This window comes from Melanostigma gelatinosum (assembly GCF_949748355.1).
Source record: "Melanostigma gelatinosum genome assembly, chromosome: 10".
In the NCBI taxonomy this organism is placed as follows: Eukaryota; Metazoa; Chordata; class Actinopteri; order Perciformes; family Zoarcidae; genus Melanostigma; species Melanostigma gelatinosum.
In genome coordinates this window covers 10588515-10604988 of record NC_136643.1, presented here as the reverse complement: position 1 = coordinate 10604988, position 16474 = coordinate 10588515, and the positions used below count along the sequence as shown (strand labels likewise).

Below are 16474 nucleotides of genomic sequence, written 5' to 3'. Positions count from 1 at the left end.
TTTACATGTCATGATTATCATGGATATGGACAGATGGAAATAGGTAAATCACAAGACTGGTGCTGTGAACATCTGCCTTGCTATATGCATGCAGGAGCCCTTTACCGTGTGTGATGGTGCGGCGAAGCTCCAGCAAGCTGCGGAAGGAGAGTGAAGCCACATGGGGTTTGCCCCAGCGGTCTGTCTCCTCCTCCACATCCTCCTCAAACTTGATCCAGCGGGCCCGCTCCTTCCAACGCATTTCATGGTCCTTGTCCACAATCAGCTCGTTCAGCTCCACAAACAACTGAAAAATGAAGTAGAACAGATAAATAAGCATTTAAAGCTGCGAATATCGCCCCTCTCACTTTGATCTAGCGCAGCGTAACCAGAATAAGGCTGGAGCCTGCAGCCTACAAATGATTCTACTTAAAAAGAAAAACCACCGGCACAGCCACAGTCTGCTTGTTACTATCTTGGATCGTTTTTCAACAAAAACACGACATTAAACTGATCGGAAAAATAAATTCAAAGACGGCTAATCCAATGACACAGCTGACACACATGTCTGTGGGGAGCAACTAAGTGGGTTTTGGATCCAGCTAAGAGTGGTTTGGACTGAGAGGATAACCAAATTGTTTGGAAAGACATTCAGTGACTTTTCAACATACTATTCCTTCTTAGCAAAGTGTTCTCAGAGCGAAGCAATATAATACTTATCGGATTTGTGTTTTTGTGACATTTCTGCGGTCACACTGAGGTGGAACACAAGCAGCAAGTTTGTATTCAAGGCTCATCAGGTCAATGAAGAGGAATGTGCTGAAACCAAGACTACACTCCAAAGAACATTTATGGAGTCATACTAATCAATGGATCATGTGACTCTGTGTCACGTGAGAGGTGTCTCGCACGCATTCAGGATTATCATCCAGCTCTACTGTTTCAAACTGTTTAGCCTCTTTCAGCCTGTTGTTTTGCTTCTAAGGCCCATAAAAACTATCTGGTTCATTCTCACTGCTCCGATTAACAGAGTTTCTAGCAGCAGTAGGCAGCTGTTTGAAGCAAAAATCCACTGAAAAAACCCTAACGCAACCAAAGCCAAGCCGAGTGGATATTAAAAGATTACATTTAAAAAAATAGATGAACATTTTAAGACCCAGATATTTACCCTCAGGAGCTGGTGGAGACCAAACCAAGGGCTACAAGGAGAGTGGATATTGGACTTACATTTGTTCGGGGGAACAGAAACGCCACTTCAAAGGAATGCTGTGCAAACACATGCTGACATGTTCACCATGATGACTTAATAAGGAGTAAGATGTCAGTCTTGTTCTTTTGTAGGTAGTTCAACTGCCCCCAAGCGGTGAGGAAATGAATGCTGCTTTAAAGATGATGTTTTCAACGACAGAAGCTGTTTGGTTGTGTGTGACCTGCATAATATGAAGTGTTCACCCAGCGGTCAACATGTAGATTAATGCAGTTAAGGGTAAAAAGTGTGCCGCAAACCTCATGGGTTTTCTTATCTGCCGCCCTCTTCTTCTTCTTCAGGCTGCTCAGTGGTGTGGAACTGTTGCTGGCTCGGTTCATCAGACATCGTGATGACTTCTTCACCAGGTGGCGTCTCACCCCGGGGTTGTCCTCAAACCTGTGACCTGAACAGCCACAAGCATTTTTTTTAAAAGACTAAATGTACAAGGTCAACATAGCTAAGTCACTATGATGTTCTAGAAGACTCATTTAGAACTAACTAGGTGCATCTGTAAGCAGCGGCTTGAGATGCTCTTTTTCCTCCGACTGTTGAACGAACACAACATCCTTTCGAGCTCAGAAAAATGTGCTCCAGGCTGGAAACATCTGAAATCTAATTTGAATGTCTGTTGAAGTTTCCAGTTGACAGAAGAACATCCAGTAACAGAAGGCAACAGCTCCATGGGTGAGAGAGAAGCTACAGTATGGATGCCATGGGAAACTGTTACAGAGGAGGTGGTTTTGCCTCCAGACATTTGTCAGTTCAAAAATAGTCATTTCATTTTCTGTTTCCTTCAGCCACCAATCATATTTGATTGAATTTAGCATAATGAGGAGGTGTTTTCATTGCGGTGAGCACCTGGCTATCATTTGCCGTGTGAGAGAGTGGGAAGCTTGTGAGGTCAGTCATTTGGATAAAAGAACTGGGAAATGAATGACCACCTGTGTGGAAATGAGTTATTAGAGTGTTAAAGGACATGGTGAGATACTTGTGATTATTATTTATTATTTTGAGGCCCAGTTTGTGTTTTTAAACATAAATGGTAACATAGGTATTTGGTGAAATTGATGTATGATTTAAGACACAAATTTGAGATGGTCAAAGGAAAATACCAGTAGTTGTGCATGTTTTAACTGCAAATCAGGTGTATTTACTGTTCCAGCAACTACTTTTCAAAGCAGATTTTCCATTTTCCAGGCAGCAAGTAGGGATTATGGGTAGGTACTGTGTTAGGATATATATGGTTACGGTATGAAATGGGGTTGGTGTATTTAAGGTCATGGTAAAGAGCTGGGGGACAGTTCAGAAATCGACATTTGCATTCAGTCTGGAACTGCTGTCGACCACTCAGACTGGCCAACGGCTGAACATCATTTCTCATGAAATAAACAGTCTTTCTTTAATCTTTTACGTGAGCTGCCGGAGGTAACCACAGTGGAGGTGAGAGGAAAGAGGGGATGTGTGTTTGTGTGAGTGTGCGCTCATAAAACTGCAGTAATTGTTCCATTCTGCTGCGTCATGCCTTGCTAAGGGAAACGGAGAGGAATGGAAATCAAGACGAAGTCAGGCCGTATTTGATTTTGTAGTCTCTCGAGGGAAAAACTCAACTGCTCCAGCTGACTGTCTCACCATAGGGCGGGGCACAGACAGCACAAGAAACTTCTGTGTGAAAAGGACATCATTTTGTTCCTCTTCCTCCTCTTGAGCTGGTATCTTACCTGGGCTAAGGCCTTCGATTCTAAGCAGCCATATGCTTCAACTACCACCATACACTCCATCTACAGGAGTGAGAGCATTATGTTATGATCCAACAACACCACACATCATTTTTTAATCTCGGAGAAGTTCCCTATGGTGCTTTGAACAATTGACATCATCCGCTAAATGAATTGTTATGCATAAATTAGGCTGTTTCCAAATCTATTTGGCTGAGATGCATTTGCTGAAACATTCACACTTAATTAAATGTAAATACAAATAAACCACATACCATTCAAAAAAATGGAATTGGAGTGACGATCATAGACGGAGCCTTTTCTCTAATAATTGATATTCCATTTAAAGAACCTTGTGGCACATTCATGACCTCTGATTATTATTTATTTTCCAGTGAGCTGGAAGAAAAACCCTTTTGTCTTTTCTCTGTGAAAGGACTTAACATTGGCAACATGAGCAGACTCATGACGAGTCTTCATTGTTCACTTGGGTCAACGATAAGACGCACATGTTCTCGGTTACAGAACAAGTCAACTGAACTATCTCCGTGTAACCAACCATCTGATTTTGATATCACAGATTTTTGTGCATTTTAGAAATCAGACAAATCCCTTCAATTTAAATAAATCATAAAACCAATGTATTTTCAATATTGTCAGCATATCTGATGTCCTGTTCCTCTGTGCTCTTTGGCCTGACTGAAATACAATTGTTGTACAAATCTAATTTGCAACTTATTTCTAACCACATCATCTAAAATCTAGCTTGGAATGGGATGTGGCTTTAAAAAACAAACAACGGTTTGACATTATGTCATGAACCTTTGCATGTCAGCGTTAGTTCTTCAGAGGGATATTTCTTTACAAGAACTTGAAATGGATATGCCAATAGAGAGCATCAATGCTAGACATGTGCCCGACACACACAGCACATAGAAGTGGTCACAATCTAGAGCCTCAAACGTCAGAGAATATGCTCCGTCAATGTGCATCTGCCTCTAAAATGTTTGTTCCTTATGAATATGATTATGATTCAAAGTTGAACTTTGGGAACTGGGATTAGCTATTTATTTACCCCTGCTGAATATGGAGCATGGATCAAAGATTAGGGTGTGTTTTGCTAGCAGTGGCTAATATCGCCTTGAGCAGCTAGCCTGAAGCAGAGATGAGCAGTGCACTGTATGCTCACTTCTTTATAACTCCACCCCTCCAGATTTTAGATTTTTTTAAACCTGTTGTCTTCACAACCAACTGATGCCGATTCAAGTGGCATCACTTGAGGCCATTTTTCAGAATTTACCCATCTTCCTCCGGAGACACTTTATACAACTGTTCACATATGCAGTAGTACTCCCCTACATGGCAAACACACTTTGATGTGTTCACCTTAGAGACGAGCGGTCAAGGTTTTTAAAAACAATGTTTGGCCTCAATTCTCCATCTTACTTGTTGATGAAAGAAATTCAAAAATGACTGTGGCCCTCAGGCCAACAGATACCCAACGAAGATAAACAAGACGAAGAGTCTACAGTCACATCACCAAATACAAAATGGCAAAGTTAACATGCGGCATCTTCATATGGAACATTTGATAATTAGCACTTAAGTACAGCTAAAGCTGACCAGACTGTCTTTAGTTTTAAAGCTATATTTTCACTATCCAAGTGTTGACCTGATAATGGCGCAATAGGAAGCATCAGGGGATCAACAAAGTCATAATGATTCATCATCAGGGGACCATGAATGTCTGAAAGTTATCAAAAGCAACTAATTAGTTATAAGTTATAAATGCTTAACCAACCCCACGTGCCCAGTTGGTGCTCGCTGTTTTCAGCTACTACTGTATTAAATCCTACACCATTATAAATGTTCAATTAGTGGCCGGCAGAAGCTGAATTAGACTTTCGTAATCACACCAGACGTATGTCAAAAAATGCAAACTACATATGTAGCAGTGATATGCGGGTCCAGCGGTTTCTGTAAGTAATATTTTGTGCAATAGTCCACCTACAGCTTCTCTTCCCCTCTCTCGCTGTCATTCTCTCTCGCTCACACACTGACAGTGGCGTGGCTCTCAGACATTCTCTCTGTTAGTGTTGTCTCAGTCCTGACAATTGAGCTACTATAATGCATAAAGTCGGCGGTTTGCAGGTTGTGTTCTGGTAGTTGATGAATGCATATTGTTGCAGGTTGGACGGTACAGATTGGCTCCCATAACAGGTTGGGTGGGTGTGGGTATTAAAAAGCCCTGACCCTGAATAGTGTATGGAAGTAGGTATTGAGTGAGTCATCTCGCTTTCTTCTCCTCTCTGCCGAGAGCTGCACCAGCGCAGCACCAATCAGGCAGGCTGTATTGATCGAGTGGCAACACCGGCAATCGCATCTTTCACAAATCACTGTTTTCTCATGTGACGCAGTTCCGACAAAGCTTAGCTTTTCAAAACATCTGGCCAATGACAGTCACAAGAAGGGAAAGTGGAAATATGTCTCTGTTAACCCTGAAGCATGAAGACGGAGGTGTTGGAACCTCGCTTCATCACATGACAATGTGATATATGTGCCATGTTCCAAATAGGGATAAAAATAGTAGAGCCACACATTGCTGGTCAATGAAATGTGTTTCCGCTCCAGCTGTGGCTCCCCCCAGAGCCAAATGGGTGCCACTGGATCAATAGGGCAGCAGGAAAGAGCAGCAGTAGAGCACTGTGTCAATTCGCTCAATACTGTGGGCAACTTTGTTCTGCTTGTTGAATGAGCATTATATTGCCATCAATGAAGCAAGTGGAATGCTACACAATCAATGGAAAAAAAGAGAGCCCCCGTCCATTCATCATTCATATGAAAACAGAATCATCCATGGGGATTTCTCAGAGTTACTATTGCATCACAACTTCCTTCATCGGAAGGTTGATGTAGCTTTCACTGTTGTCAAATGTCCATGACTTAAAAGCTCCACATTGAATGGACAGAATTGAAAAGCCGCACTACAAGAGCAGGTGTATCTCTCTCTCTACACACAACTTACGGGACGGCTCGAGTGGTGACCCCAGTTGAGTGTGGATTGACTCAAGCAAGTCATCGTCGTCGAAATGCAAAACAAACTCTTCAAGGTCCCCTTCCAAGTTGGACATTGAGCTGTAATGGTCGTGCTGGTTCTGCTTGGGCATGCCTAAGCCTTTCTGGACACTGGACCGACGTTCCGGTCCTTGGTGGTCAGTGCCAAGCTTCTTATCAGGGCTCCCATGTCCCTGGTTCTCTTGTCCCTCAATGTCTGTCATCTCGACGGTTGGTACCTCCTCCTATCCTCCTCTCTCCGCGTGGACACACTGCTCATCCAGGGCTTCCAACTCTTGAACGCCGTTGCTCGCCCTGGGTCGCTGTTCTGATGAGCCTGGGTCTATGCAGCAAATACTAGCCTACCTCTGTGGTCCTGCGCTGGTTGTGCAAAATAACCTGTATGAAAACTTTGAAAACCAGCTCCAATATTAGATGTTTTTTGAAAAGACTTTGGCCTCAGGAAGCCAAGAAAAATATCGCTTGCGGTCAGGGAGTCCAACTTCTGAAAAGGAAGTTCTATAAAGCTAAAAAAACAAGCACACACAGTCAAAATATTTCACTTTAGCTGCAGCTCCAACAAGAAGTGCTGATGAGGGATGGTCTACTTTGTGAGGGCTGCCGGCGGTCAGCTGGATGGTAGTGCCGCCCTTTTTTAATGATGTCCCCAGCCCATCGATCTTGGTGGCTTTTGAACAATCCAACATAAAATGGATCCGAGCAAAAGAGTTGATGACTTTCGTTTCCATCGTGCCGCCATCGCTTTCCAACCATGTGATGTGCATGAGGGTCAAGTTTCAAAAGGTTGCCTTCTCCACTCGAATCTCATTAAACGGAAAAAGCACACTTACACACCAAAAAGACACGTGCAGAAACATAGAGTGAGAGCTGCCGAAGAACACAAGTAGTGCTAGTGTGAAACCTAAAGGATGACAATATTACAACAACACCTAAGAATCAGCTCCAGCATGGTGCCAATTATCAGAGCAAGCTGCACCACGCCCCTGGGTCTCCATGGAAACCGTGCGTCCCCTGAGGTGTCGTGGTCTCACTCGTCTACAACAGGTGGCCCAGTGTGAGCTTAACGGGTGCAGCTGAAGCTTTCCGACATACAGCGGTGATACGCTGTCAATGTTGGAGCGTCACGCCCTACAAATCAGAGTTGCTGGTTTTGAGTGACTGCGGGGTCATCTGGATTCCGGTTTTCTAAACAGTCAATGATTACTCTGCTCTGGTAAAGCAGAAAAGGCCTGGGGCAGGGTCGCTGCTGAAGGGGAATCGACTGCATCCCCTGATAATTAATGAGAGAGCGGCTGCCCTGGATACATGACATATGTGGTGCATTTTCTATTTTCCACTACAGAAGGATAAACATATCAAGGGTTTTAATTAAGCCTGCAACAAACTCAGCTGTGGCAGAGTTAACTGGTTTTGGAGCTGCCACAGCACCCACTGTATTTTACGCTTTCTTCAACTCTGTCTATTTGTGCCCCTGGCAGATGAGCAGCTATGGCCTGTAATCTGTAACAATATGATACGTTGGGCTTCCTTTTTGAGGGAAAAAGTCTTCAAGAAATGGCAATATATGTGCAAATCTGATGGGGATGAGGATGAGCTGTTATTTTCTGCACTAATAGTGCCACTAATTTCCTCATAACAATTCTTCACTGCAGTTGGCCTCCCATTAAAATGGGTGGTAATGCAGAGTTGTGATGCATTTGACTCAGCGACTCTTGTGTCACAACAATATCTGATAACGGAGTATTGTACATATACGTAAAAGAAACTCAATGATAAAAATCCATCTGCAGTTTTCTCTTTATCATTATACCGCTAATGCGATTACCATTGACTGGAATCATGAGTCGATACTGTAATTTGTGTAATTCAGATGGAAGCGTACTTCTAAACGTGGTGTGTGTGGTGGGTAGGGGCTGTGCGGTTTCATGAGGCAGAATGTGTGGGACTCCCACAGTGGAGCCAGGTTATCGGCAGCAGTGAGGACAACGTGTCAATGGTCAGCACCAGAGCAGCAACGGAGTCAATACATGTCGCAACATGCTTTCCAGTTTGACCACTATTTGACAGAGGCAGGAATTAGAACAAGAATTTTAGATAAGTGGTCATTGTTTTTTTCTGAATTTGACATTTAGTACAAATGATCTACTTTTGTTGGAAAACTCGTCACTGTGAACAGCATCAAAATGCTCGAGTAAGTCGTCTTGTAGGGTCCAACAGGTCTGTTGCATTAACTCTATTTGAATTTCTAGGGTAAGAACAATTTTTTTAATCATTTTTTTATTCTTTTGTTAAAATACTTTTATTAATGTTTCAGTGTACAGTTAGTAATGTGTTATTTTAAACTGAAAGTAGAAGTTTCTTGCTCTTGCAACTGGACAAAATAATGGAACAGATAATATATAGTATGTGTGGCACCCTGGACATTTGAATGGCTACAATTATTTGCAGTTGTTATTGTATTAGTTGTGTCATTACCTTGCCCCCCTCACTATTATGTTCTGGTTATTAGAATTCAAAACGCTTTGTGTGACTTTTAAATTCACCTAAAGTAGCTGCAGGGCGATACTCACTCTCGCCAGTAGGTGGCAGTAGCAGGTTTTGGTTTGACTGGCGCTGTCGTTCTTGTCTAAGATAAGTGAGCTAGACCAGAAAGGACAGTCCAGATCACAGAAGCAGATATTCATCAGAGACTGACATCGTCATCATTCAGTGTGTAACATATGCACAAAAATGAAAACGTCAATATTTATAATTCAGGTTTTTTAAGACAAGATAAAGTTATTTTCCTTTTTTGGAGGCTCAGTAAAAAAAAAGCAGCTGTTAAAGAGCAGCAGCTGCTGAGTCATAATCGGCCAATAAAATGATAAACAAAACAAAAAAGAAATGTGAATGTGTACCATTGGGTGATCTAATATATATTTCTTAAGACATATGCCGAGGATTTAAACAGTAAGAAAGGTCAGAAAGCAAAATAAGTCATTAAAAATATTGCTAAAATGTTTAGATTGTAACATTCAAATTGCCATAACTCTTGTACTATCACTGCGTTGTCTGGCAGATATATTTATCATTACCAGGAGAGGTTGCTGAGCGTTATTCCAAAAATATGAATCCAGCCTTAAAAACAAAATGCATGTGAAAATACCATCTGACTTTCTGAATATATTTTGCTGCTGAAATTGATACTTTGATGGGAGACCCTGACATGTTTTTACTATGACCAGTAAATTAGGCCTATAACTAAACATTTATATTGTAATCAAAGCAACACAAGTCTGTTTTCCAACGATACAAACAGTGGAGACATCAATGCAAATGGTTTCCAGCTCTCAGTCAGGTAGAATGGATGCCGACGATGTATTTCCTTTACTATCTGGTGAGGAGGGACATGCACAGAGTCTAAAATCACATCCATTTATGTTCAGATCAGTGTGCTGATGCAACTTAAAATTGGCAATTTCTTCCTTCTTTTTTGTCAGATAAAATATCGAAGAAGTTTTCTCTCCTCCTTCGCCACAGTCATTTACTCATGCATCGCCTCAAATACAGAAAGTCTTAACCCCCATTCTCCAATGATATCCCTCAGTGCAGGCCGACACACACAGGAGCTGCTGGCATCTATCAATTTCTTTGATCATACATATATATTTGGTGTTCCCATTTTGAGCTGGTGTCCACAATTACTGGTGTATCGCATTAAAGCAGGATCACCAGTTGCAGATTTAAACAAATCAGAAGAAAAACCCAATAAATCAGAAAATAAAAGAGGATGTGAGCTTTTGGAAACTGAATCACCAGCTTAACAGCACATTCTGGGAAACACACACGACGACACAAACTGCTATATAGACCTGGCAGTTATATCACAAATATCCTAGCAACCACACCAGGTGATATCATGAAGGTCTGATGGCGAAGTGGTTGAGCACAGTGGCTGAGCTGCTATGCTATATAACAATCACGCCAGAAAAACAAGACTTCTCACAAAGATCCCCCCCCCCACAACGCTGTTGTGGCGTGGGTGAAAAGTAGAATCTGAGTCATCTCGGATGGTGCATTTAGCAACAGAGGAAATCATCTCCCATTCCCCTGCTCCGAAGCCTTTTTATTTCTCCACAGCAATGAGAACACATGAAAGCTAGTTCTTCAGTCAGCTGGTAACAAACGAGGCCCAGCCATGTTATCACTTTGTGTGCCAAAATATGCCACAAGATAGCAGGTGTGAAAAGTAGCGATTGAGTTTTAGTATACTGGTGTATCTAATATTTTGTACAACCAGGTCTGTGGCATTTCTGTTGAAGTCGTCCAGAGTACGACAACCATAGCAACAGTAATTTTATTTCATGCTATGTTACATTGTAGCTTGAGAAGAATAACAGCCTGTTGCAGCAAAACACCTCCTCTTTCTCGGCTACTCATCCAACTGCTAATCTGAAGTGTGCAATAGGACAGTGGAGGTTAGAAGGGAATACACGTGGTTCCACCTCAGTTATGTCTCCCTTACTTTTCATGTCATCCAGGTCGGCACTGGCCAACATCTGGGCCTCTGCCTCATCAGTGGGCACCTGCTGGTAGACGGCCGTCTCCAGAGCAGTCATGCTGCCGATGCAGATCCGCTCCCGCAGGTCATAGTTGCTCCGCTGGGCGCCCGCCAGACGATGGTGGACGGGCTTCCTCCGGAACCATTGGTTGGTGGTTGAGCTTGTGGGATCTGATCCCGGGGGGACACTGACAAAAAGCAAAGATAAAGATTAAATGCTGCAGTAATGAGCTTCACATTATAAGACATTGGGGAATGATGTCGTACAAAGTGTTGAAATTCAGATGTCATGATTTACTCTAAACTCAAATGGAGCTGCTGACCAAAATGCTGTGTTGTGCTCCTTGGTTGCATTGCTGTCTCCTCACCAGAAGGGGGCTTCACAACACAGCAGTAGGACTGACTCCTCACCAAACCTCTGAGTCATCCTCAGCTGTGTCCGCTCAAACGCAGCTCAAACACAACCTTGCATGGCACAGGCATGGTGGGGTTTCTGTGCTGTTATCCAACCAGGTATTAGCAGAGACCTGAACACCAGAATCAACATGGGGCCCCTGAGCTCCGACCAGCAAAACCCATCCATGATTGTATAATTAAAGAAAAGAAAAGAAAAAACAATGTAATCCCGATGTTATGCATGTGTGCTCGCTAGATGGTCTTCCAATGACTACGACTCAACTGGAGCCATTAGTGAACCACCAGCCTGAAGAACGACTGAAACATTTACGCTGCTAATGTAAAGTTCACAAGCATACACTGTATCTGAGCCTATGCATGCAATAAGAGCAAAAACAACTCTGTGCTCTTGTCTGCTCTATTCTATTGAGCTGCTTGTATCCATTGCTACACCTCTATTTTAATAGAGTAATACTTAGAATAATAACTGAATCATCTTTGGTATCCTTTCTTATGCCATGGAAGACAAAATATAAATTTCTGTCTTGCGTCCGCAGGTGAGTGTTAAATTCCGCGGACAACAGTGCACCACAAAAATTGTTCTTCTGAATTCAACAAGTCAAAAGTAAACCAGTCTACAAGGCTTTTTAAAGTGCCGTTAACCAGAGCAACACACTGTATACTTCTGTGTAATGTATGTTTCATGCTACCAGTACACACTCCCCAGTAAAATGGACCACAATGGAAAAACATGCACAATGGACTAAAATACAGTGTGTAATGTCAAAGGACTTATTCATAGAAAGTCAAAGAAAATTCTCACCAAACAATGCGGTTCCCCTCACAGAGCATTTTGACATTTTCAAGCTGATTGTTTTAGTTTTATGGCCAACAGGTTCATTTCATTGTCATTGCTCTAATGAACCTTGTTTCCAGCCCCAGCAAGCAGCTGTTTACAGCAAAACAGCCTTCAAGTCCACTATACGCTACCTCACCAGCGACAAACAGCAGAATTAGCGACAAGCTGGTGAACATTTAGCTGCTAAAAAGATGGATGTCCTAATAGCCTACCTGTTGCACGCCGCTTCCTCTCCATGCACTTCCTCATTCTGTCCAAGAACTGCAATTGCCCCATTATGAGCCTCCTCCTTTATCAGAATGGGCGAGGCTTTCCGAGACAATGGATGCTCTTCGTTTTCCGTATGGAAGGCAGTAAGGGGAAGGGGTTCCTCCAAGTCCTCTTGGCTCCCCAAACTAAACTGAGAGGAAGATGAAGATTAGTGAGAGGGGAGGAGAATGTGCTAACCTGTGGCTAAGCACCCCTGCACAAATAGTTACACATGCCTCGGCCATCTCAATAGCAGGAACCAGACTCCGGCAATCGTATGAATGTATCTCGCCACCTTTACACTAGAGGCCCAATGGTTCCTCAGTCCTATTTTACCTGTGGTTGGGTGTCAGGTAGCTCGGTGGGCGTGGCAGCCACTCCCTGTCCGTCAGTCTCGGACTCGGCCTCTTCCTCGTCTACCTCGTGGATGGTGGGTGTAACGTCGGAAGGGGGCAGGGAGGTCTTCTTTTTCTTCCGTTTCTTTTTGCGCCTCCTGTCCGTGCCGTGCACCCTCTTGCGTAGACGCTGGGTTAGGGGCAGGTGGGTGGATAAGGGGTGGTGCGTATGGTGAAAAGTGTGTCTGTGATCTGTGTTAAACAACATTAAGAATGAAATCAGAAGTGTGTAGTTTGTAAATAATATTAGCATGAACAGCTGACACATTAGGTTTCTGTTGTGCTTTGGATATGGAACTAAACGACTACAACTAAGCTACTTCACATTTTTTCAGCATGTCACACAATGCTCCTAGACCTGTTAATTATTTTTCCCAAAACACGGGGCAACTAATTTTTACAAACTGGAATTGAATCGGTGCAATCTGAGCTATAACGCAGGAGCATTTGCGTCACCATACACATTCCAAACAAGACTAACAGTGAGGAATCACATCACCAACCACCATTTGTTGTTATTACAGAACCACATACTGATTTGATTCCATTAGGGTGAAATATGCAAAGAACAAACGCATTGCTATTCTCAGAGAGGATGCTCTCTCTCCCCCTAATTCCCTATTAAGCACTTGAAAGACACAACACAAACAAAAGCTCTAGATTTGAATTAACATGTAAAAATGGAGAAATGCAATGTTTAATAACACACATCAAAAGAAAGCGGCTCTATCTAATCTTAGCCACTATTATCTGCTGCCAGAGCATGTGGTATCAGTCAGCTAATCTGTCTAATAATAATCCACTCATATGTTTGCAGACACAGGATCTGGTGCCCTGCTCTAATTCTGATCTCTTAGTATTAACACAAGCCAAACTGTGATAGACAAGGTCAGGATCCGATTATATCATTGTATATATATTGTATTCATACATGCACAAACTAATTTACATTTCAGTGGATGATATAAACAGATAATGAATATGGATATTTCTTAATGCTAGAAGCTCTGTGAGGCTGTACTTAGGCGCAGTGGTGCTAAATGCTAATGTCACGATGTTTGGCAGGAATAATAGTTAGCATGTTAATGTCATCTTGGTTTTTAAGCAGCACGCTAACATTTAATTAGCATAAAACACTAAGTAGAACCAGGCGGCAACCTACGGGTCTGGAAAGTGAAGCCAATGCAGGAGTGGCATAAACTTGCATTCTCTCTGGTTGCAAAGAAAAGTCTGGTTGTATAGAAGTCCATGAGAAGATGACCCGACTTCTAACTGTCTTTATTACCTCAGTAAACCTTGTAGACATGAGTGGTCTCACACAGAATGATGTTGATTGAGTAAATTATTGTTCCATTTACAGTAAACAGACCATAAATCAGGGCGGGACTTCCTTGTGATTGACAGGTCGTTACTCCATCGTTGCCTGGTTGGGAGTTGTTTGTGTTTTCTTACAGCTTTAACCCTTTCACACCGTGTTTTCAGTTCTTGAAAGTAAAATGTTGGTCGCCTTATGCGTTTGGTTGTGCTCCACCCTGTCATGTCACTTATGGTTGCAAAAAGCCAAGATGGTGACGGCCAAATTGCCAAACTCAAAATCTTAAAACGGCAGTCCACAAACCAATGGGTGATGTCACAGTAACTATACGTCCACTTCTTATATACAGTATGAGTAGAGCTGAGGCTGATGGGGAAGTCAGTATTTGAATAGTTGCATGAATTTGGGAAAAAAAACAAAGCATTGGTCAACATAAAACACTGCCCTGAAGATGGTGCTAGATGAAAAGTTTATCACTGAAGTTATTACAATTCCCCCGGAGGAGAACATGAATGTCTGTACCGCATTTCACAGCAGTCCAGGAGACAAAAACTAAAATGTCAACCTCCTGGTGAGTGCTATCGAGGAAGAGTCTGGGGATGCTGAAGTCAATAGGAATAAATCTCCGGAGACCGTAAATATCTTTAGAACAATTAATGGTCATCCAATAAATTGACCAGATATTTCAATTGAAAAACGAAAATTTTAACCTCATGATGGCGCTAGCAAAATATTCAGGGGATCACCAAAGTCAAGAGCAACCAAGAGGGACCATGAATGTCAATAAACGGGGCAATTTAGGGCAATCCATCTAATGGCTTAAATATTGAACCGAAGTGGTAGATTTTAGTCCACTAAAATGAGCATAGAAACAACGTAATATATAAGGAGCATGTAGAGACAGAAATATGACATATTTATGAAAATGTTGATCAAATGAAATGAACAATTGAATGAAACTTCCATTTTACTCTGAGCAGTTTTGCTTTCTAATAGTAATTTGGATGAATACTCTGTGCTGGATTATAAAACAGTGTGCGCACTTGTCGACATAATGTATATATATATATATATATATATATATATATATATATATATATATATATATATATATATATATAGTACTTGCAAGCTGTAGCTCTGCTTACATTCAAAGTCTTTCTCAGTGTAATGCCGGCCCATCTTGTCTCCGCTGGCGGAAGCAGAATCACTGATGATGTCTCCAAAGCGCTCCACAGACAACGCTTTCTCCCAGTTCTTCTCCTCCTCTTCTCCTTCCAGTTCCTCCACTGATCCTTCCTCATCTTCCTCCTCCACCTTCACCTGGAGAAGAATGGAGAGAAAGAGAAAACGTTTCACTTGAAAGGGAACTGGTAAGAGTTAAGGAGAGGGCTCTACAAGGGAAGAATTGGTTCATTAAAGGAATACTTTACCCACAAAATGACCATTTCTATATTAATTACACACCCCGTGTTACCTTTAAATTGAAGAAAGGTAGTTTTTCCAAGCGTGCCTTCGCGGTGAACGAAGAACCATGAAAACAGAGATAAGTCTTGATGAATGGAAGTCAATGGAGGCCAATATCCTTTTTGCAAACTCTCACACAACTCATGAAGTATAATCCAAGTCTCATTTACCCCTAGGGGGTCCGCGGAGGTACTGTAGGGGGTCCACCAAATTTTTGGTTGATTAGACAATTTAAAAAACATATATATATATATATATATATATATATATATATATATATATATATATATATTTTTTTTTTCTCTAAACATGAATCTGTCCATTATTTTAATAGTTCAGTATTGTATGAATAGGCCATCACTCATTTTTCCTTTCCACATTTATGTTTAAAAGGTTAAAATGAAAACATCAATTTGAAGAGCTTGAATGCATGATTATCAAGCAATTGACAGACAATGTTATATTGGCATTGGTATCAGTTGACAAGGTCTGTTTATAAATGGCAGTGGCACGGCCTCTCACTGTACCTTGCACATGTTTAAAATAAAAACATGAACATATGAACCTGTATTATTTGAATATAGCTCAGTATTGAATGCACAATAAAGAGGTATACACTGTACTAGGCCCATTTCATATAAAACACAATTTTATACAATATATATAGTCGGGGGTCCCTGCTCCATCTCTCTATCAGTTTGGGGGTCCTTGGCCTGAAAAACGTTGAAGACCCGTGATCTAGTCGTATGTTTACTGATTCACGAACAAATCTTAATATCTAAATCAATTCCTCCACTACTGTATCATGCTCGCTGCAAGTCTGTGCATGAGACGGTACTGGAGGAAGTGTTTGAAATAGTAAGATTGTGGGTGAAAAATGCATAGTTTAGGATGCATGCGTTTTTGGGATTCTCCATTTGCCCTGGGAGCATATGAGAAATGGTAATTTTATGGATTAAGTATTACTTTAAGGGGAGTGCTTTGGAGGAAGTCCTAATCAGGATGAACATAGAACAAATACATGTGGAGGACTTCCATCTACAGTGTGTATATACGGTTGAAAACTGCATCAATGCATAAGCAGTTTAAATTGCTTATAACAAAAAAAAAATAATAAGAATCTTCTGCAAACACAAACTTCCATTGTTACTGCTCCAATTTAAGCCAAAAACCAACCAACAACAGGGTTTTGCTTTTTGCTTTGTATTTCTCATAGGAAATAAAGGTAGTGTACT

General features: G+C 41.7%; 1 protein-coding gene across 2 annotated transcripts in view; it reads right to left on the bottom strand.

Annotated features, from left to right (window-relative positions):
* The window catches only part of slc4a3 (solute carrier family 4 member 3), a gene marked incomplete at both ends in the record, with an annotated part of 44622 nt that overhangs the window by 17498 nt on the left and 10650 nt on the right, over positions 1–16474 (bottom strand). The window contains 6 exons of one of the 2 annotated variants that reach the window (XM_079276387.1): positions 106–286; positions 1486–1631; positions 10523–10746; positions 12026–12213; positions 12399–12649; positions 14921–15095. In XM_079276387.1, the coding sequence (XP_079132513.1) occupies positions 106–286; positions 1486–1631; positions 10523–10746; positions 12026–12213; positions 12399–12649; positions 14921–15095 (1165 nt within the window). The remainder of the gene's footprint in view (positions 1–105; positions 287–1485; positions 1632–10522; positions 10747–12025; positions 12214–12398; positions 12650–14920; positions 15096–16474) is intronic. The other variant, XM_079276386.1, reaches the window with a different exon arrangement.